The sequence below is a fragment of the Fusarium redolens genome (assembly GCF_020744475.1).
Source record: "Fusarium redolens strain MPI-CAGE-AT-0023 chromosome Unknown BKA55scaffold_14, whole genome shotgun sequence".
Taxonomy (NCBI): Eukaryota; Fungi; Ascomycota; class Sordariomycetes; order Hypocreales; family Nectriaceae; genus Fusarium; species Fusarium redolens.
The window spans coordinates 413,053-433,695 of record NW_025763677.1 but is presented as its reverse complement, the minus strand read 5'-3'; the positions used below and the strand labels follow the sequence as shown (position 1 = coordinate 433,695).

Sequence of the window (20,643 nt, the reverse complement as noted above, 5' to 3'; positions counted from 1 at the left end):
ACGGACGGACAGTGGGTCCATCCCTCCACACGGAGATACCAAGCCCCATACATAATCTGACAGAAGAATTGGCCCGACTCGCCGCTCCTGAGTTGACCTGACGGACTAGGAGCATAGCGCCATCGGTAGGGACGGCATCTTGCATGCACTTAAAAGCGGGCCGCGCCCGGGTAGAAAGGGTCAAAACCAGGGGCCGGACCTACCGGATCGCTCCTCGGCCCTGCATGTGAGCACGTACCTTATCTTTCTTTGCTGCTATAAGCTTATAATTTACTCATGATTGACACAGATATGCCGCAAATAGCACATAGCGTGATGTAATGGATAATTCCAATTCGATCATCTCTTGGCGCCAAGCTCCACCTCTGCTGCAAAAGACCTTCCAAAAAGCGTACCTCGTAAAATTATTGACAAGGAGCCAGCCATTGATCTCTAATACCCCAAGTTCTAGACCCCGCCACCAAACGGTAAAGTTCAAACGCACTCTCACCCTGCCCCTCCGGTTCCGTCCCTTCCATATCTCCCCTCTTCCCCCTCCATCCTTCGATTGGTGCACCAATATGATTTCAGGCAAATAGCTAGTGGGTGGTAAGCACAAACATACGAGAACCGTAGGAGCGCGCAGTCTGTCCTGCGCCGTACATAGTCAGCCGCATGCAAGGTTCTGGTGAGGCGTGAGATTATGTGATTAAAGAGGCTACGTGCTACGCTCCGTCTGTAGATAACAGCTTCTCTGTTTCCAGGACCAAGTGTCACAATACATAGATGTGCCCCCAACCTCAGCCCTGAATGGGTCGAAAGTCATCATTGAAAGCTCATTTCTTTCCGACATATTGATTCTCAAGCTTGGCCCTTTGATTTCAGTCAACAAAAATTCCGTACATCCAGCAAGTCACACCAACCGCTTATCTCCGAGAATCCAATCTTGGAGTAACTTCACTGTCGGTGATACCCTAACACAACAGTTGTGCTCTTCGGTCCTTGGCACCATCTCTTGGGGAATGAACTCAATCTAACGGACCTTAGCTAAATAGCTTCGTGTCGGGTTCAGTAAGGGCCGAGCTAGTCTATCCGCGTCGGACTACTACGTTAGCCCCGTCTGCAATGTCTCTCCCGAGCCCCAATTCGGAGAAGCAGCCTGAGACTGGGTTCAAGCCGGCACGTCACGAGGCCAAGACAGCCAGTAGGTCTCGGTCGGCCTGTGATGCATGTCGCCGCTCCAAGATCAAGTGTTCCGGAGGCAACCCTTGCTCGACCTGTCGCTGGTCACAGACTTGCTGCCACTATACCCCCGGCCGAAGACTTGGTCGCCCTAAAGGTAGTAAGAACAAACGCACACTGTTACAGCAGGATACAGGAGCAGGCATCGACGAGGATCGGCAGGATGGTGCCGTGCTGGGCAACACTGGTCCCGTGCTGTGGGTTACCGGCCAGCAGCTGCCACTCGATACCAACAGCTTCAATCTAGACCTGGATCATGGGTGCGATAGCATCACTCGGTTCATGTCCATCGAAGGCTTCTTGAACCCGAATGATTCCCTCTGCAACGAACACTCTGATTTTGTTGATTCAACTCTGAGCCTCATAGATCCAATGTCCCTCAACACCGATCCTTCAGGCCTGGACCAGATGGACACCACTCAGCGTGAAGATGCAGAGAGATTGTCCAGCCGTGATGAAATCCTCGATCTAGATAGCGATCACGGCCCTGGGTCCTCGCCCTCTACAGGCCCGGTCTCTCCTATCGCGCCGTTACCAGGCTGCTCATGCCTCTCACAACTGGCTAGATTACTTTATCAGCTCGAAGGTCTACGCTACCCCGATGGACCAAGCTCAACAGATGTCTCGGTCGACTCTTTGCTGAGAGGTTTTCAGACCGCTGAGCTGCCATGGAAAGGCTTCATGCACTGCAGTGCCCATAAAACCCAAGACGATCACAAGGCCGCCCTCCTCCTTTTCGCCATCAGTATTCGAAAGGTGCTCAACAGGACTATCTGCCCCAACGTCCCAACTCTCGATGAGCCTTCGAGCGAGCTTGCTGTCTCAATAGGAACAATCAGATTGACAGGCGAGGCGAGGAGCGAGATCCTTAATCTTGCCGTTGGGCGTGCGATGCGGAATATTATTGCCGCGTTGCAGCATGTTAGGGGATGCATCGTCAGACCTACTGGTGCATTTTCTGGTGAGATGGACGGCACCAGCGCACAGTTTCTTAGTCTGACTAAGGCTTTAGACGTGGTGGATAATAAGAATGGTGCGCGACAGAAGGGTGGGCTACCTTCTATACATGCTTGTCCTCAACCTAGAAAAGAGACTATTTTATTACTGCTTGAGGTTTTAGAGAAAACTATAGAAGGCTTGGAGTAATTTTTACAGGATATAGAAGCCTACTTTGAATAGTAAAATTTAAAAACATTTATATAAAAGATACTTATATAATTAATATTTACCTTTTATATTAATAATATAATTATAACTTATACTTATAATATTTATATAAACTTATAAAGAATTCTTTAAAATACTTAAAAAATAAAAATATCTATTTTATTATTAAATAATAAATATTAAAAACATAAAAACTATAAGTTATATATAAATAAATTATATATATATATATAGTATTAATATATTTTAAATGGCGTATAAATATAATTTATAAAGAAATAATGCTTATATTACTTAAAATATAAAATTCTATAAAGGTTTTATTTTTATTTATGTCCTGAAATTTAAAGTCTAGCCACTTATTAAACAAGTCAGCCCTGAAGAAACGGTGGTATGTATAATGGACGGCATGCGAATTAGGTTATGGCTTCCACATCATTCGCTACACCATCTGACCAACTAAAATCTTCAGCATGTTCCATTTGCAGCCAAGGTGTGTCCACTCTCACTTGGAGACTTCTTACCATTGGCCAGCGATCATGTGGTGACGCGACTATCTAAACGCCTACGATGTTACAGATAAGCCTGAAAAGGTAAGCTTAATACCACGCCGCAACCATAATTTACAATAAGCTTTAGTAACCGGCGATTCTTTGTAACAGAACATTAAAATAATTGGTAAGTAGAAGTTGTAGTGCTCGAGATGCCGTGTAACCGTTACTTCTCCTCATTTTCGGGTCCCGTTTCTTGGTCTAAATTCTTACTCATCTGATGATTCCCTCTCTTGGTTGGTGCTGAGTGAGACTATCCCAGTAGAAGAATTCTGCGTAAAGATGTATAAATTGAATAGATTCCTGGTTTTAACCTTGGAAAATTCTGCCTTGTACAGTTGTTCAAAATGCGGACGTTTCATACACCTCTTACGATCATCGAGACGCTCTCCAAGTCTCGTGGGGATTCTGCAGCAGTGAGATATCTGTTGCCAGAGTCGTCCACTGAATACAAGACCATCACTTATGCGGAATACTGCAATGATGTTGGCAATGCCGCAAAGACCTGGTTATCTGCATTATCTCAGGCAGGCATTGCGAGAGGTGCTGTAGTGGGAATTTGGTATGTCGTCTTTCCAACCATGTACGCTGGTCTGACATTTTGCAGGATGAGAGGATGGTCCTACCAAGACCTCCTCCACTATCTGTCTCTTCAAAGGGCTGGCTTCATCCCGCAGCTCTTCTCGCTCCGCATGACGAATCCTTCCGTTGTATATGAGCTTTTGGGCAAGAGTAATGCTGCAGCATTGATTTATGACTCAATTTGCGAAGCTTTGGTGCAAGATTGCCCTCGTCCAACATTTTCCAGCGAAGACGCTTTGAACAGACCCGTATCGCAGGATGTTGAGCTCGACAAAGTGACTACTACTTTGAATGGTGACCAATTTTCGGTTATCTTTCATACATCAGGCTCGACTTCAGGAATGCCAAAACTGGTCCCAGCTACTGTCAGGTGGATGGACTGTTTGATTCGCAAGAACAAACCATATACTCACAACGGGCCGCAGCCTGTTTACTGCCTCATGTTAGCTCTTCGCAGCTCATCATATTCCAAGACTGACCTGTTACAGGGGTTCCCATGCCCATCTGGGAAACACCATCAATCTCGTGGAAGCATTATCCAATGGAGGTTGCCTAATTCCACCCAAAACCATTCCATATCCTACTTCAGAGCTACAGAGTATGATTGCCCATGGTGGACTGACGGCCCTCAACATCTTCCCAGCTCTTCTGTCTCTCTTCATCCGGGAAGCACGCACCAATGCCGTCTTACTTGGGCAACTTCAGAGCTTGCATCACATCTTTCACGCTGGACAAGTTCTCGAACCATCGGATCAAGCTTGGGCTCATCAACAAGGGCTCAAGCTTATCGATACCTACGGTTCTTCAGAGATTGGACTGTCGATGCGCGCATCTGCCAGTTCTCAATATCTCACTCCATTTCCAGAGTCTGGCTGCGAATTTATTCCTCTGGGCGGAGGTTCGTCTTCATCTGATCAGCTACTTGAACTTGTTATTCCCGCCGATGCGGATGACTGTCCTCATCCGTCACTCAGGAATAACGAAGATGGCAAATTCCATACTGGTGACCTCTTTCAACGAGTCGATGCCGATAAGTACATGTACAGAGGGCGAGTCGATGATAGGATCAAGATGCAGCTGTCTCTGGTCTGTGATGCGGGTTCACTTGAGGCAGAAGCGATGCAAGTCTGCGAGGCTGATATTATATCCGCTGTATCTGTCATTGGATCTGGGCGTCCCAGCCCCGCCATTGTTGTTGAGCCCAAGAATGACGAAATGTTACAGTCGGGCGATGGCAAGCTACTGGATTTCAAGAAAGAGATTCTGCGCAGAATATCGCCGTTTCACGGGCGCAAGTATTTGCATGAGCGAATTGACGACCCACGTTTGGTCTTTGTTGTACCTCAAGGAAGATTGCCCAGAACAGCAAAGGGAAATATTATGAGAAAGGCGGTGGAGAATATGTTCTTCGATGAACTAGAGAAGACCTATGAGGCTATTTCATCTGTATAACTCTCTCGTGGCGATGATGACCAAGGAGTCGGAGGAGTAGCACAAGAGTCGGAAATTATTCTCGATTACTGGTCAAACATAAGTAAAATGGCCAGTGCATATTTATGACGGTCTTTGTCTCACTGCATATCATTTCTGCGTGTGTCGTTGCTGTAAGATGTACGTCATTGACTCAGTGGAGAGTGGTGATTCATAGCTTTTTGAGCCACTATATGAGAAGAAGTGAACAGCATGCATTCGTTATTGAGCTTTTCGTTCGTTCATGCTCTAAATGAAAACTTTAAACCTGTCTGTGGTAAAAAGAGTATCTACAGGGTTATTATACCGCAGTTACAGATCGTCTTCAACAAGAATCCCATTTGCGCAACACCAAAGCAACAATAACCTCATTTGTAGAAGAGCTCAAATAAGCACCATGTTATCCATCGTAGATAGCGTCAAGGTATTTACACGTTCTTCTTCTCCAACCATCAGTCGTTGACTTGTCAGAACACCATCGCCGAGAACTTTGGTGGTCCAGCCGAAAAACTCGCGACCCATCAATTCTCCCTCTCAGAAACCCCCGACCTCTCCAACAAAGTCGCCGTCGTCACCGGCGGCAGCGAAGGTATCGGCTACGGCGTCACACACACTCTCCTCGCCCACAACATCAGCAAGCTCTTTATCCTCTCCATCTCCGAAGAAGTCGTCAACGGCGCCAAAAAGTCCGTCGCTGAAGAACTCGGTCAAGAGAAAGCTGGTCGCACGGAATGGATCCAGTGCGATCTGAGTAACTGGGCTGAAGTAAAGAAAGCAGCTGAGCAGATCAAGAACTCCACTGATCGCCTGGATATTCTCGTCAATAATGCGGGAAGAGGAATCATGACGTATCAACTTTCGAAGTATGGTGTTGATCAGCACATGGCTGTGAACCACTTCGGTCATGCTCTTCTTACATCTTATTTACTTGAGCTTTTGAAAAAGACGGCTGATGAGCATGGGACTGTGAGGATCGTTAACCTTGCCTCTAACGCTCATCAGGGAGCGCCTAGCGATGTCAAGTTTGAGAGTCTTGATGAGCTGAACCAGGATCTTGGACCGAACCCTCAGTACGGACGATCCAAACTAGCCGCCCTTCTGTACACTCGATACTTCGATCGGCATGTCACCAAGGCTGGAAACCCCAAGATCTTGATGAACGCCACGCATCCTGGGTTCGTCAGCACCAGACAGAGCGTCGAGCATATCCACGAAGCGTATGTACACCTTCTCCCCCCTCCGCACAGTCACTGACACATCAAAGGTATCCTCTTGCTGGCTACGCCATGTCGACTGGTATGGACCCTTTCAAGAAGGATCAATTCCAGGGCGCTACTAGTTCGGTATTCGCTGCGACTATTACCGACAAGTCGGGACAGTATATCTGCCCTCCTGCTGTGCCAGAGCCTGGTAATGAGCTTTCGCAGAATGAGCAACTTGGTGATCGGTTGATGGAGTTGACGAGGAAGGTTATCAGCGACAAGTTTGAGAGCTTTGACGATCGGCAATTTTACTAAGCCTGTATCATAGACTGTGGATTATAATCCTTGCGCCGCTTCAAATTAAGACATAAAATACAACCGATGTTTTTTACCTGCTTCAAATTGTAGGAAAATTATACTTTGACGCCGAAGACTTACTTGGGTCTGCGGCAGCCTAGACATTTAACAACGTGATCTTGCTATTTTTCCCCACCAGTGTCCGCAATTATACATCTCAGCTCCCTGCAATTGCGCTTAGAAAAACTCGAGTAGATGGCCCATATTGCCCCTTCATCAGTTGATCCTCAATACACGTGTGCGCTCTCGAGTACGGACTTCTAATGTTGAGACTGTTCTGTTTGTGTAATACCCTAGAGTGGTTTTGCACTGGTGTAATTTTGATTTGGAAACTTACCACCTACATATTTGCCAATTGCAATCAAAATGGTCATCGATCTTAAATGGCACGGTCCTATAGTCTAGTGGTCATGACGTTGGATTTTGATCACCCTCAAAGTCTTCCAAAGACCCCGGTTCGAACCCGGGTAGGACCTCATTTTTTCTCATCGCGTGTCATATCCATCATTTTTTGTCCCAGTCCACTTCCTCTCCCCTGACCATATCTATCACCGTCTCGGAATCTCACTGACGCGTCGACATACGCCTCACACCATCAAGGGTCCAACCCCAGCTTTTCCATGTCATCACAAGTGGAGCCAACCTGGAGAACCCGCACCAACCAGCACGAAAGTCAGAAACGCCATGCTTATAACAGCCTAGTCTCACGTCACCAGACCATTCGTTTCTCCGCATCTTCCTTATTGGCTCTGTCTCTCTTCCTCCTGAAAAACAATATCACGATTTCCTCGTCATCGCGGTCGATGGTAGTGACATGATGGTGCTCGGCATGGGCTGGCATAAGCCTAGGAACTTTGCCGGTTCGTCGATTAGGGCGATCATGATTGGGCTGTTTGTTGCGTCGGGAGGTTTGTTGTTTGGCTATGATCTGGGGTGAGTTTGTTAAAATGTCTCGTTGGTTTTTTGATTATGCGGTGCGGTGAGCATCGCCTTGTGCCTGCATGCGACATTACCATTCTCTCCACTCTCTTGTGTTCTATCGCCAGATAAATGTTGCCCTGCGCATCGAGTATGGCTATCGCGAGATAGCGTCAAAGGTCTCTCCTTATTGACATTGATCGACAACACTATAACCCCGACTAACCACTCATCTCACTCATAGCGTCATCAACGGTATTCTCGCCATGAACGTCTTCAAAAGCCACTTCAGCACCAACCAATCCTGCAAAGACGACGAAGGCCACATCGATCTCTGTCCCGAAGACTCCTCCCTCATCGTCGCTATTCTCAGCGGTGGAGCCGTCATCGGCGCCATAGTCGCAGCTCCATCCGGTGATAGCATCGGGCGACGGAAGACATTGCTCGTGGCTATCAGCACATTTTGTATCGGAGCTATTTTTCAAATATGCGCTGAAGCAACACCGATGTTGTTAGTCGGAAGGTAAGTTTTGTTTTACATTTATGCGATAGATGGCTGATGGGAAAAGGTTACTTGCTGGTGTTGCAGTCGGAGCTATTTCCGTTCTCGTCCCTCTTTACCAGTCCGAGACTGCACCAAAATGGATACGCGGGACCATCATTTGCGCGTATCAATTCTCCATCACGGTGGGGATATTAAGCGCGACTATTATTAATGTCATCACATCCGGTATCAACAGCGATGCCGCATACCGTATACCCCTTGGCCTCCAACTCGTTCCTGGTCTCATCTTGGCGGCTGGTATTGTTGCTCTTCCAGAGACTCCTCGCTTTCTGGTAAAGAAGGGCCGTATCGGGGATGCAGGAGTGTCTCTGAGTCGATTCCGCAGGCTGGATATCACGCATCCTGCCCTCGTCAATGAGCTACAAGAGATTGTCGCAAATCATCAATATGAATTAACACTCGGCCACGATACATATAAGGCTCTTTTCGCAAGAAACTCTTCCCTTGGCCGAAGGACTATGACGGGTTGTGGGCTACAGATGTTGCAACAACTAACCGGCATCAATTTCGTCATGTATTACGGAACCACCTTCTTCAGCAATGCCGGGATCAACAGCCCTTTCATCACCAACCTAATCATGATCATCATCAACTGCGTTTGCACAATACCCGGCCTTATTGTTATCGAATCCTGGGGGAGGCGCAAGCTCCTCATGGCTGGCGCTCTGGGCATGGGCGTTTCTCAGTTGCTCATTGCAGCTGTATACTCAGCAACCAACGACAAGATGAATAAGTCTCATGGTGGGGCTTCAAATATGGTCCTTGTCGTCTGTTGTGCTATCAACGTGTTCTTCTACGCGTCATCTTGGGGACCTGTTGCCTGGGTCGTTACTTCAGAGATCTTCCCACTGAAAGTACGCGCGAAAGCCATGTCGTTATCAACAACCGCAAACTGGCTGCTCAACTTCGCAGTAGCATACGCACCCCCATATATCCTAGGCAGAGGCGCAAACGCATTCGGACTCAAAATCTTCTTCATATGGGGGACGTGTTGTCTTCTTGCCATTGCTTTCGTTTGGCTGATGGTATATGAAACGAGTAGGATGACGCTGGAGCAGATTGACGAGATGTACGAGAGAGTGAGATATGCATGGGAGAGTCCAGGGTTCAACCCTACATGGAGCTTTCAACAGATGCAGCATGCGGGATGGACAGCGAACGGGCAGCCAGGACAACAGGCTGGCGATATACATTCAACATCGAACGTCAACTCAACGACAGACGATGAGATTCATGAGACGGGGTCGATACGGTCGGATAATGCACAGGGATCGACGACTCGTATGGCGAATTTGGATTTTAGTTACTAATTTAATTCTGTTCACGTTCCTTGGAAACGAATGCAGTCACAATGTGAAACGGCCGTTGGCCCGGGAGAGCCAAGCTCTACCAATGCAACAATCAGCTCAACCGAATTCCTGGATGCTTACACGGTGCTTACATCGATACAAGCGGGCTCTGAAACAGGCAGAAGCCTCCAGATGTCCAAAGAGAAGAGCCCGGCGGACACTCGCGTCTAACAAACCAGCTGACACTTCAAGGTAAACCTTCGTTCATAACAATGCCCAGCTGAGAACGGTTGCATGAACCTCCGTCTGATAGCGGAGCGTTCCTCGGAACAATGGGGCATCCTATTCAGGCAATCGTCTGTAGCTTTCTAGATGCACCGGGACCCTTACGTGTCTCACCGTTCGACTTCCATCATAATAGAACCATATTGAGTTTTCCAGATTATCCACTACTGACCTGATTAATCAGATCTCACACGTTCCATTATCAATGATAGGCTATCAAAAAGTCTAACACCGAACCCGAAGCGTGAGCTTACCACCGATTATTTATGAGACAGTGGCTCCCGCCGCATACCAGTCTAGACCGGTTCTTTCTAGAATCGTACCGTTGTCCAATCAACATTCCAACGACCGCAACCGTCAGTCGCATTCCCATTCGGTAGATGAACGAGCAAGTTCTGTGTGGCTGAAACCTGGATGATGACCTCTTTGATTCTTGGCATTCCATGACGCTCGTGGCTTGGCTATATCGGGTACCAGAACCGGTATCAGCTCATGGCTGATTCTAGATGGGCTTACCGGGCCGGGAGGTGACATTCTCACCACCATTGAGTAGGGCTGGAAGTTTCGGTCTGGTCCATCGGGAGAGCGGCATCACTGTGGATTATTCTAGACGTCGAAAGAAGAGGGCTGATTATTCATGGCTTACACAGGCATTACGCAAGGATGGCACATGTTATATCTTCACGGCACAAGACACTTCTAGAACAGGTACCTGGACAAGGGATGTGAATTGATTTGGTGAGTTGGCATTACTCACGATAGGGTATACCTCGCGCCGCTGTCTAAGCCTCTAAGCTTGAACATCAATACAAAGAACTCGTAAACATGACGAACCATTCACTCTCCATAGCGTACGTCTAACAATTACCCAAACATTACGTGCTAAAAGAAAAGAAAATCCGTAATCTTATCTGCCCCTCGCCTTTAGACCCGTCATTGACACCGAACTCCTAATAGAACTTGCTGGTGTATTCGAGAACACAGGGCGACATTCTTCTAGCTTCTGTCGACGATCAAACTCCTTAAGAAACGTGTAGACACTGCCTAGAGGCATGTACTCCAGTAGAGGTCGCAATTCGCTAGGAAACATTTCGGCCCCGTGATCCTTAATGTCCTCATTGACGCGATTGAGGCGAAGAATCTGCATCCAAGACACAATACCATCGCCAACCATGAATGTCGGAAATTGCGCCTGGGCAATATCATCCAGAATCCAAGTATTTCGGAAATACGGCCTGTTTAGAAAGCCAGAGATGGCCTTGTAGCTGGGTACCTCGGTCGGGTCCGTGATCCCCTCAGGAATGTCACTGAGATGAGCCACAGGCCCCATCCACTGCAAAATCGGCGCATAGTTCGCAGGATTGGCCTCACGATCACCTGGTTCTCCGAAATTGGCCGGCATGCACTTATCCCACGCCCTGATAATCTCAATCGCAAGATCAGACGTCGCATCCTTCGGTCCCAACCATCCAACAACCAACCTAGCCTCACGATACGCACGAGCCATATGTGCACGGCGCTCAGCCTCTTCCTTCCTGTCTCGCCGGTTGATGCATAATAGATCGATCCAGATTCGAAGAGGAGGCTTGTCGCATCTCGCTGCGCCGGGGTCGACGAGTTTTCTGAGGAATGAGCGTAGCCATCCGGGGGGTTTCTTTGTCGGTGATGGTGGCGGGGAGGGTTGCTGTTGCTGATTACTGATTGTCCTTTGTGTCTCAAGATCGACCCTTGAGGAGGAGGCGTTGTTGATGACGGATTGGGCACGGGGCCCTAGAAAGACTTCGCGGGTGTAGCGAATCGCCTCGGCGAGATCGGACGGTATGGCTACTTTTTGGCCATTGAGTAGGATAGTCTCGGTGTTTGTAATGTCGCCGTAAAGGGCAGAAAGGCCTATGAAATCAGACGCCTCGCTCAACTTCTCATGAACGAGGCGACATACGATTCGGTCGTTGAGGTCGTTATTCGGCGAAGGCTGCAGCTCCAGTATCCTCACTTCACGCGCCGCCAAATCTAGCGGTTGGTAGTGAATCGAGGACAAACCGTCTGACGGCGGTGCCATTAGTCAATCGTGTCTTAGCGATCGGGTTTGGGTGGGCTCGTATGTGTGTTGGTTGGTCCCTCTCATATGCAGCATATCATGCAAGGAGGGGAGGGGCAGTGTACAGTGATATGATATGTATGGATCGAAGGGTTGCAGTCAAGAAGGGAGGGGCCAGAAAGTGGGAGAAACAAGGTACTTGTTTTAATCGGCATTCACCATAATGGGTTTGTGCGTTTTTAGCACCTGAGTGAAAAAAAAACAAAAACCTGCCAAGACCCTGGAATGTGGCGCAACGAGAGAATGTTCCCACTCGTCTGCCGGGTTTGGACATGTCAGGAATGAGAAGATCACGGCAAGGATTTGCACAAGCTAACAGCCTAATAGGCAATCCTCTGCCGTTGCTGCAGCAGATAACATGACCTGAATCCAGATAGTGATTAGTATGCATACACTAGCAAATCAGCCGTCCCAAGCCCATCCCGTTAGTCATTGATCGAGATCTTTCTAGTCTAGCCATATAAACTTTAGAACCAGACCATATGCAGAGGAGTAAAATGCTTGTCATTGAAACTCCAAGATAATCGCTCACTCGTGGCAATTGACATTTGCGGAGGAGGAGAAGTGAGGCGTGGTGAGGCCCGGCCCGGTTTCAATTCTTGGCCAGTCGATGGAAAATGCTAGCGTGGACATGATTGACCCTTGTCTAGTCTCAGTCTTAGCGCAGCTGAACGCGGAATATGAATCTGATGTCACGATGGTGTATTGCTCGTGATGAAGACTGCTGGCTTTACGCCCGAGACAACGCCTTCGACTTATCACATTTCTGTCAATTAATCCAGAAGGAACAAAAACCTTGTAGAGCTTCTAGATTATGCCACTTTTTTCTTCTGTCTCCGACCTCGGTATGTGGACTTCCACTCCATTTATGTACGTGCTTTAGGTGCTGTGTCTCACCGCCCTCCTTGGCAAGAAGACGTAACCATAACTGTTCCCTTCCAAACTCGGCAAGTGTTCTCTGTCAAGAACCCGCATTCTTTGGTAACAGGAGTGGAGCTCGATCTGTTCACGTGTAGACAGGAGAATGGCTTGTTGCTTGATAGCGTGGATCTGCTAAGTGCCGAGTTATGCTACGTTTGGTGCTAGCGCCGGGAATCGCACACGCGAAGATTCCGCCGAACGGCTTATTTCCTATGGGATTTTAGCGTAAATCACTTAAATCTGCATGTTGGATGCAACATTACGATGCAACGTAGACGAACTGTCAAAACATCTGATATGATCCTGTATCTTGCCATTCTCATATGAAGCCTCGCGTCTTCGCGTCTACTATCACAACAGAGACACCGAAGGTCTCTGATACTGGAATACTTCTAGATTACGGGCTTGTCCGTCAAGGATGCTCACTGAGACATTTTTACAAAAACCTGCATCACAACCCTTGGCCGAACTCCCTTGGTGTTGGCTACGAAACCCACCACACCTTCACGATGATCTGCAAAACAAAATTCTCGATCCAAGACAAGTCCCCGGTAATCAAGGAGGGGGCAAGTGGATCTGAACCACCAGTTCAATTTGACCATCCCTGTTTTCTGGATCTAGACCCTAGTTGATATGCCTCGCCAACAAACAAATCAACCTGAAAGAATTGCAGAACCAACAAACCACATGATAATCTACTGCAAGACAAATTGAGAATTCTTTCACCTCATGTACAGATATCCCTCGGTATTCGCAACTGCGCTTTTTAATCCGCAGTCTCCCTGTGATGAAAGTGAAGTTATAAAAGAAGCTCGTGAACCGCCCTAGTAGGGATCTAAGAACGCTCAGACTCACTTACCCTCGTAAACTATCAACTCACCTTAATCTCCCCTTGTCGATCGAAATGTCTTTCCCCTCATGTCTACCCTGGCCTCAGCAAGCCTACTGGGGCGAGTTTAACCTCAACGGGCTCAAGATAAAACCCAAAGACCGTGCCCTCTGCGATTCAAGTTCCACCGCCGATATTCCCCAGCACTTCTGGGGCAAGGGTCTCCGGGGCCGTAGTCTCGGGAGATTCCTTGCCCGAAGGACAGCCAAGCCCAGACATCCTGGGTACACAGAAGCTAGAAGTCTAATCGGACGCGGCACTGTTGATGACCTTCAGAGACTGTCGTATCACGCCAGCACTTTCGTTATCGAAGTGTTTGAAGACATTGAAGATGCTTCAGGGGCCTCGTCGGCTGAATCCTTGTCGTCGCCTGGTTCAGGGCCCAGAGTAACTCAGCTAAAACTCTCCCCTGAGCTAGAGGCATGGAAATCTTCCCAACATGCGATCGGCAATGTCTTGCCGCCCAAAGGCGCCGGGTTGAGCCCTGTTTCTCAAGAGATCCTTCACATCCTTGGCGCAGAGGATTGGCCTGAAGCTCTCAAGACCACGAACGCCTTGTTTGGATGTGGTATCGCTAGTCTTCTCATGGGTGCTGCTGACTCGCAGACCATGTTTTCGAACTATGTCACAGACATGGCTTTCTATTACGAACACGGATACAACTATGTTTTTCCCAACCTTGAACCGCTCTTGGAGAAGGGTGTTAATGATCCTCATGCGCTACGAACCCCTGGCGGTCGGGAGCGTCGCGATGCCGTCGCTATTGGCAAGCGATACATCCAGGGCAAGATCGCGCTTGAGAAGAAACACAAGGGCCATCTTCTGAACCGATCTGCTCGCCTTGATCGACGAACCGCTCAGATCGTTTCCCTCTCTGAGAGTAGTCTTCTTGGCATGGCAGCTGAAGCAACAGCACGAGGCTTCGACCCTGGCGCTGTCATGGCCGATCTTGTCTTCAGTTCACCAGGTACCGATGTCGTTGACGTTGGTTGCGATCTTGTTAACTCCGAGGTCATGAACTCGTTCCTGAATGTGACTGATATCACGGACACCGGTATTGTAAGCGAGGATGTTTTGAGGAGGGTTTATGATGCGTATGCTGTGATGGGCGCAAGGATGCTCACTCAGCGATGGCACGAGCCTGTTGCTAGGATGTGTGCTGCGCTGTATACATGGCATATTCAGAATGATCGACATATGTTCTTCCGTCGCGCTTTGTTGGGCTGGTCGAAAGCGAGAAAGACTCCTGCTCAGCCTCAGCGTGAGGGCGACTTTGATGAGGTGTTTGACAAGCAATTCCGCCTTACTGGATTTTCTCGACCTCTGGATGCCAAGTACGCGTGCAACGGCGAGGACACCTGCGATCACGTTCACGAACATCTTGCACGTCACCAAGAAGAGCCTCTTCTCAAAGAGCTCTGGTGGTACCTTGTCACTGGCCCTCTTGAATACGTCCGGGGTGGCAAGGTAGACGAGGCTCGGGAACTGGAGTTGGCCGAGGGGTCAAGGTTAAGAATGGCCAAGCTTTTCTCCAAGGGTCGGGTATTGGAGATGGTCTGGTTGATTGCCCATGCGAACCACCATGCTTGGCAGGTCAACTATTTATTTGAAGCTGCTATGTTTGGCAGCATTCTTGATGGAGGAAAATTGATTGGAAAGCTGGATAGGAAGGATCAATGATGATGAGTCATGATACGATGATGATTGGATGATTTACGGACTGCGTTGTGCTTTGTTAGAGCTGCTTAAGTTATGATATCTCTTATGTCTGGTATAGATTACGAATTGATCTTCTACTTTATTTAAACGCTACCTCACTAGTTACTGCCTTTATGATCATCCATGTCTTTCATGATCATATTCTATTGGGATAAACAACTCGTCATGCAATGATATGACGTCTCAAGAAACAAACCAGCGAACAATGCCGAAACGCAAGACCCTTGCCCTCATTTCATAAATGTCATCTGCCGTCTGTCAACATGTCATGTCAAAGTTAGGCAACGGCTAAAAATGGGCTGACACAATTTCCGGAGCCAAGCGGACCTTCCAGCCCTCCAATCCGACTAACAAGAACAACATATCATCCAATGTTACATCACCTGAACTCTAAGTCGCTCCTACATCCGAAATGGCACTGTTACTCCCCTTGCTAGGCGGATATGCAGTCGCATCGATACCCGGACGCCACGTCTCGGCGTCACCCAAACGATCAGACGTAAGTCCGCTGCTTCCGGGGTTCTTGAAACCACGTTCTTGTTGTCGTTGGTAAGAGATTTTCCGTAGACGTTCGGTCTCTGCGGGCGTTAGGTGAAGCTGTACATGCTTCTTAGATCGTCATTGGGGAACAGCTTGGCGATCAACTTACATAGACTTCAATGCCAATGGCGTGGATGGCTAGTGCTAGCCAGATTCCCATGGAGAAACCTAGAGATAGAGCGGATTCAATGTTCTCGGTACTCTCGCCTGACATGTCACCCTGGACGGCAACCCAGGCCTCTGGATCATTGCAGGTAGGATACTTGGCGATCAAAGACTCGGTGTCGTCGTAGAAGGAAGCAACCTTGGCGCATTGCATTGGGAGTCGGAAGCTAGGGTTCTTGGACATGACCATAGCAGAGATGATTAGAATTATTCGCAAGGTGATAATTGAACCAGCCTGGTATCGTTAGTTGCTGATGTACACAGCGGAGTTAACGGTAGACTTACATAGAACCATGCTCGAAGCATCCAAGCGCGATGTTGCTCAAGCTGCAGTGTCTTGATGTTCCATATCGCCAGAAAGAGTGACCCAAGGAACATGATCGACATGAGGCCTACAGCGGCTCTCACAGACAACGAGCCACCGAAGGCGACGGGTGCAATAATAATGGCCCCGACGGTTCCGATGATAGCCAGGACAACGACGATATACCCATTCATACGGTGGAATAGAAGCGCCTTGTATCGAATGAAAGGGACGAATTGAAAGACGACAAGGAATGCAGCTGGAATGATGGTGTACAAATGCATTTTGATGCCGATTTTGTAAAGGTCCTTTCTGTTGTAAGACCAGCATTCGCCTGGGCCTGCACCGTTACCAGTGCTGTTGGGATTGCAGTAAATGCCGTTGTAATCGAGGAACATCATTCGAGCAAGGGCGAAGCCGAATATTGCGCCAGCGAAGATGAACCATAGGACGAAGTTGTAGCCTTTGGAGAAGCCGATGGGGTTGTAGACCTTGCGGGCCTTGGCGACGAAGACGTTCGCTGGCGGCCGTGTCGGAGCTGCCATTGTGTTGAGTGTATTTGGTGTTCGTCGAGTTAATACCAGTAATTGCGACGATGAGCAAATTGAAGACATATCCCCATTGAGAAGTTAACAAAGTTATATACAAGACCGCTTCTCCATACACGACCGCTTCTCCATACACGACCAGCCCAATGTCTCGGCAATCAATATCATAGCTGTCATGGCCGATCCTCTGGCGCACATTGAATCTACAAGCGGATAAACCGAACGGCAATCTCTCGGATTCATGATGCCAAGCCCGTACAGAACCCAGCCAAAGCGAATGCGAACCCTCGTTTACGAAAATGCATCGTGGGCTCTTGACGCTAAACCACATCGAGAGTCAATCTGCGCGGAAAAAAGTCAATGCCGTCATCAGCCACGTCGTGACAGGGCTGAGCTGATTCGGTAAGTAATCTCTGGAGTAACGGTAGCGAACGAAGGATTAGGGAAGGATTCGCTTTGGAAGGGGAATTCTGCGGCTTTTAATTGTCCGTTCGGTCTGATGTTGCCACCTTCATCTTTATCCTTCGTATGTCAGAACGTAATCTCTGAGCTGACGGCAGTGAAACAGCCAATAGCCCAAAATGGTTGGTGTACCCGGCAGATCCAAGGCATGCGTCACATGTCGGAAGCGCAAGAAGGGTGTAAGTCGATCGACCTCTCTAATTCAACGGTCACTGCTGACAATTGGCTAAGTGCGATAAGAAAGTCCCCCTTTGCGGTCAATGTCTCGCCATAGGCATCCCATGCGAAGGATACGAACGCCAGCAGATATGGCTCAACAGTGAAGGTTCTACGCAAAAGTCCTATTCTAAATCTCCATCCAAAAGTCCCCCTACATCTCCTTCTCATTCCAGTCCACCCGGCTCGGTAGTCATACTTCACGACTCGCTCACAAGGACAGCCAGAACCCAGAAATTCACTGGCCTCTTCTGGTCAGACTATCTCTCTGGAGGAAGTGGTTTCTCACCCAAAGCCTCTGGCATAACTAGTACCAGACGGATGGCACTCTACGAAGCCCTTAGTGAAGTTGAAGTTAGTCTTCAATATGTTGCTATGGCACTAAGTACAGCTACACTCGGCGCCAGCAATGATGATGTCCAGCTCATGAGCAAGAGTCAACAAGCGTATGGGCTGGCAATGCAACAGATGGCGATCTCATTTGTCTCTCCAACGCGAAACAAGGATGGTATTCTTGCAGCTATCCAACTGATGCGTGTGTATGAGGTAAGATCACAGGTTTGCCATTGTAACGGCAGTACTGACGGCTTGATAGCAATTATTCGGTACCGGAATTTCCGCAGCTCAACGAAACTCGCCTGTGTCACAGATCAAGGGCTTCAGAAAACACATAGATGGGGAGACTGCCCTGATATTGAGTCGCGGCCCCGAGGATTCCTGGTCTTCCATGGGAAGACAGCTGCTGGCAGACGGTCGTCTAACCTTGGTAAGTTTCCCACCTTCCCATTCATGGACAAATTAGTTAACAGATCAGATCAACGCTTACATCTCACGGCGGAAAAGATCCCCCTACAGTAAGGGCTGGAAGCAATCACAACTCTGGCGCTCAGTCACGAACTCACCTCTGAACCAGCTCATCGATATCTTGGTGGAAGTCCCATCGCTCCTCGAAGACATAGATATCTTCCGGAAAACACTGAATAAAGAACTGCATAACTCAATTCTGACAAGATGTCGCTCCTGCGAAGCCGAGATACTGGCTCTGGGATTGGAGTTTGGCGAGTCACTGACTACATATGACTATACCTATACCAGGGAGCCCTTACCACTTCCTACAAACGATGATGATCTTGCGGTCATTTATTTGACTTGCTGCTACTGGAAGACTTGCCTTTTCATATACTCCACAATGGGCTTCTGCGAGCTGGAATACCCTGATGGTTATGAAGGGGGTCCAATACTGAGCTGCCCGAGCCAACGAATTGCAATGTCCTACGCTTACAAAATCGCGCACGCCATACACTTGCTATTCGAAACGCCAGCCGGGACTTATAGCTCAGTGGCTTCGTTCTTCCTCCTTGGAACTGCCCTACGATATCTGATCATGATAGAGACCCATGGTGGCCATAACATCATGAGCAATGAGAGGTTATTGTTGGTAAAGATATTTACTCGACCGTTTCTGGGGAGTTTTGTTGGGAGATTTCTCCAGAATCTGCAGGTAGATGATGGTATCGATTACGGATATCCTGCGGACACTCTGCTGGGAATGAGGGGCGTTGAGTATAGAGCGCGAGTCTGGTGGTGCGGGATGCTAGGAGCTGGGTTACCAGAGTTCACACTAAAAGATCCTTGTTACCCGTCAAAATGACAATTTGTGTTATATATGTTATTCCCAAGCTATATACAAAAGAGCCTCCAAGCCATCGTCGCAAACGAACGTGTTGACCCAGCATCATTCAGTCATAAACAGTGTTTAATCGCTCAGCAAATGTTCTTCTGGGCGTTACCAGTAATACCCCAGTAAATGTTGTCAGCACAAGGAGACTCCCGAACAGTGTTGCTATTGACCTGGGCCTTGACGTAGATGCCACTAGTGTTGGGGAACTCGCTTCGTGCTGAAACGCGGACCTCGCCTCCTCTGTTGATGACTCCATCTCGAATAGCAAAGTTGTAGCAGTTCTCAATGAGAATAGCGTTGTTTCCATTGTCAGCGAGGTCAATGTTCTTGATCTCAGTGGCACCAGACATGGAAACACAGAAGATACCGCGACCACCGCCTCGGGAGTAGACTTTGTCGACGAAGACATTGGTGGTGGTGTATTGACCGTTGGCGAGTTGTCCGTTGTTGTTGGCGAAGCGAAGGGTAGCATAGCCAGTGCCAGTTGCAACGTTGACACCCTCGACGTAACCAACTCGGACGTTTCGAGACTCCTGGATGAGTAATCCACATTCACCAACGTCCTTGGCCTTGACGGACGTGATAGTAAGACCGTCAATCTTGAAAGTCTCAACAGCATGGCTCCCAGCACCAGTAACCACAATGTTGCCCATAGAAACATCATAGTTCCAGTTCGCATCGCGATCAAAACGAATTCCAAGTCCGCCACTAAGATTCAATGTAATGTCGCCAAGCGCCAAGTTTCTCGTACCCGAGAATCTCAAACCAAAGTATGGATTACCCGTCATCTTAAGATAAGGAATCTTGACATCGTTCTGGTTAATAGCTTCAATAGCACCACGACCAGATTTGTTGCCAACGTTCAAAGTACCGCAGACTTCAAACGTTTTTCCACTGGTGATGCTGATGGTGTTGGCGCCGATGCTACCTGATGCTCTGACCGTGACGCGTTGACCGCTGCTGATGCGGTCGAGGGCGGTTTGGATGGCGAGACGGTAGTCGGTGCCGGTATAGACGTTTGCGCCGTTGACGGTGGCGGTGAAGGTGCCGGAGCCGGAGACTACGCCTTGCGGTGAGCCATCGCCGCAGGCTGCGTTGACGGCGGTGACGAGGGCGAGGCCGGCTGTGAGGATGGAAGAGAGGTGAAACATCCTGAAGAGTCTTCGAGGTTGACAATCTCAGACGGGGAATCGCTATCTTGAAGCTGATCCATTGCCGCCTTTATATATCTGAAGCAAAGGCATAGTGGTGATCAATCATTCGTGCGCTTTTCGACCAGGATGATCCCCCAAACCGCCGATAATAGCTAAATTCCACGAAATAGCACAAGGATGGAAGTCTTGGCATAGAGGGGTACGTGATGTTCCATGTCAATAACGAGATGCCGATTCGGGTCACGCGGAAGTTTAACCTCCGCAGGGGATGCTGTGATACATATTCTGGGGTATTCTCCCACCTATTAGCATGTAGGAATATGAGACTTGCCGGAAATA

The 20,643-nt window shown here is 48.5% G+C and overlaps 9 protein-coding genes and 1 non-coding gene across 10 annotated transcripts; 7 read left to right on the top strand and 3 right to left on the bottom strand.

The window, feature by feature from the left end:
* Window positions 1–1,104: 1,104 nt before the first annotated feature.
* BKA55DRAFT_542626 (uncharacterized protein) lies at window positions 1,105–2,367 on the top strand (the record flags this gene model as incomplete). Its single annotated transcript, XM_046190503.1, has 2 exons — window positions 1,105–2,254; window positions 2,342–2,367. 2 exons carry the CDS (start codon window positions 1,105–1,107, stop codon window positions 2,365–2,367), a joined length of 1,176 nt encoding a protein of 391 aa, XP_046045822.1.
* A 909-nt stretch (window positions 2,368–3,276) lies between these two features.
* BKA55DRAFT_576909 (uncharacterized protein) lies at window positions 3,277–5,093 on the top strand. Its single transcript, XM_046193534.1, has 3 exons — window positions 3,277–3,501; window positions 3,547–3,963; window positions 4,010–5,093. Exons 1-3 carry the CDS (start codon window positions 3,287–3,289, stop codon window positions 4,971–4,973), a joined length of 1,596 nt encoding a protein of 531 aa, XP_046045821.1. The 5' UTR covers window positions 3,277–3,286; the 3' UTR covers window positions 4,974–5,093.
* Window positions 5,094–5,388: 295 nt separating this feature from the next.
* Window positions 5,389–6,583, top strand: BKA55DRAFT_666000 (uncharacterized protein; the record flags this gene model as incomplete). The annotated part of the gene is made up of 3 exons (XM_046197763.1): window positions 5,389–5,415; window positions 5,463–6,208; window positions 6,256–6,583. 3 exons carry the CDS (start codon window positions 5,389–5,391, stop codon window positions 6,506–6,508), a joined length of 1,026 nt encoding a protein of 341 aa, XP_046045820.1. The 3' UTR covers window positions 6,509–6,583.
* A 357-nt stretch (window positions 6,584–6,940) lies between these two features.
* Window positions 6,941–7,026, top strand: BKA55DRAFT_t229. Its single transcript has one exon. It is a non-coding gene; the product is annotated as a tRNA-Gln (tRNA).
* Window positions 7,027–7,252: 226 nt separating this feature from the next.
* Window positions 7,253–9,367, top strand: BKA55DRAFT_576905 (general substrate transporter). The gene is made up of 3 exons (XM_046193533.1): window positions 7,253–7,647; window positions 7,713–7,991; window positions 8,038–9,367. Exons 2-3 carry the CDS (start codon window positions 7,735–7,737, stop codon window positions 9,341–9,343), a joined length of 1,563 nt encoding a protein of 520 aa, XP_046045819.1. The 5' UTR covers window positions 7,253–7,647; window positions 7,713–7,734; the 3' UTR covers window positions 9,344–9,367.
* Window positions 9,368–10,317: 950 nt separating this feature from the next.
* On the bottom strand, window positions 10,318–11,915 carry BKA55DRAFT_576902 (uncharacterized protein). The gene has a single exon (XM_046193532.1). It carries the CDS (start codon window positions 11,664–11,666, stop codon window positions 10,515–10,517), a length of 1,152 nt encoding a protein of 383 aa, XP_046045818.1. The 5' UTR covers window positions 11,667–11,915; the 3' UTR covers window positions 10,318–10,514.
* A 1,457-nt stretch (window positions 11,916–13,372) lies between these two features.
* BKA55DRAFT_576900 (uncharacterized protein) lies at window positions 13,373–15,322 on the top strand. The gene has a single exon (XM_046193531.1). The coding sequence runs from the start codon at window positions 13,531–13,533 to the stop codon at window positions 15,193–15,195; it is 1,665 nt and encodes a 554-aa protein (XP_046045817.1). The 5' UTR covers window positions 13,373–13,530; the 3' UTR covers window positions 15,196–15,322.
* A 115-nt stretch (window positions 15,323–15,437) lies between these two features.
* BKA55DRAFT_649933 (uncharacterized protein) lies at window positions 15,438–16,788 on the bottom strand (the record flags this gene model as incomplete). The annotated part of the gene is made up of 3 exons (XM_046197284.1): window positions 15,438–15,831; window positions 15,884–16,174; window positions 16,225–16,788. 3 exons carry the CDS (start codon window positions 16,786–16,788, stop codon window positions 15,625–15,627), a joined length of 1,062 nt encoding a protein of 353 aa, XP_046045816.1. The 3' UTR covers window positions 15,438–15,624.
* A 421-nt stretch (window positions 16,789–17,209) lies between these two features.
* BKA55DRAFT_576897 (uncharacterized protein) lies at window positions 17,210–19,315 on the top strand. The gene is made up of 4 exons (XM_046193530.1): window positions 17,210–17,432; window positions 17,485–18,015; window positions 18,065–18,235; window positions 18,284–19,315. The coding sequence occupies exons 1-4, from the start codon at window positions 17,373–17,375 to the stop codon at window positions 19,118–19,120; spliced, it is 1,599 nt and encodes a 532-aa protein (XP_046045815.1). The 5' UTR covers window positions 17,210–17,372; the 3' UTR covers window positions 19,121–19,315.
* Window positions 19,234–20,301, bottom strand: BKA55DRAFT_519496 (uncharacterized protein; the record flags this gene model as incomplete). The annotated part of the gene is made up of 1 exon (XM_046188348.1): window positions 19,234–20,301. One exon carries the CDS (start codon window positions 20,299–20,301, stop codon window positions 19,234–19,236), a length of 1,068 nt encoding a protein of 355 aa, XP_046045814.1.
* Window positions 20,302–20,643: the final 342 nt, after the last annotated feature.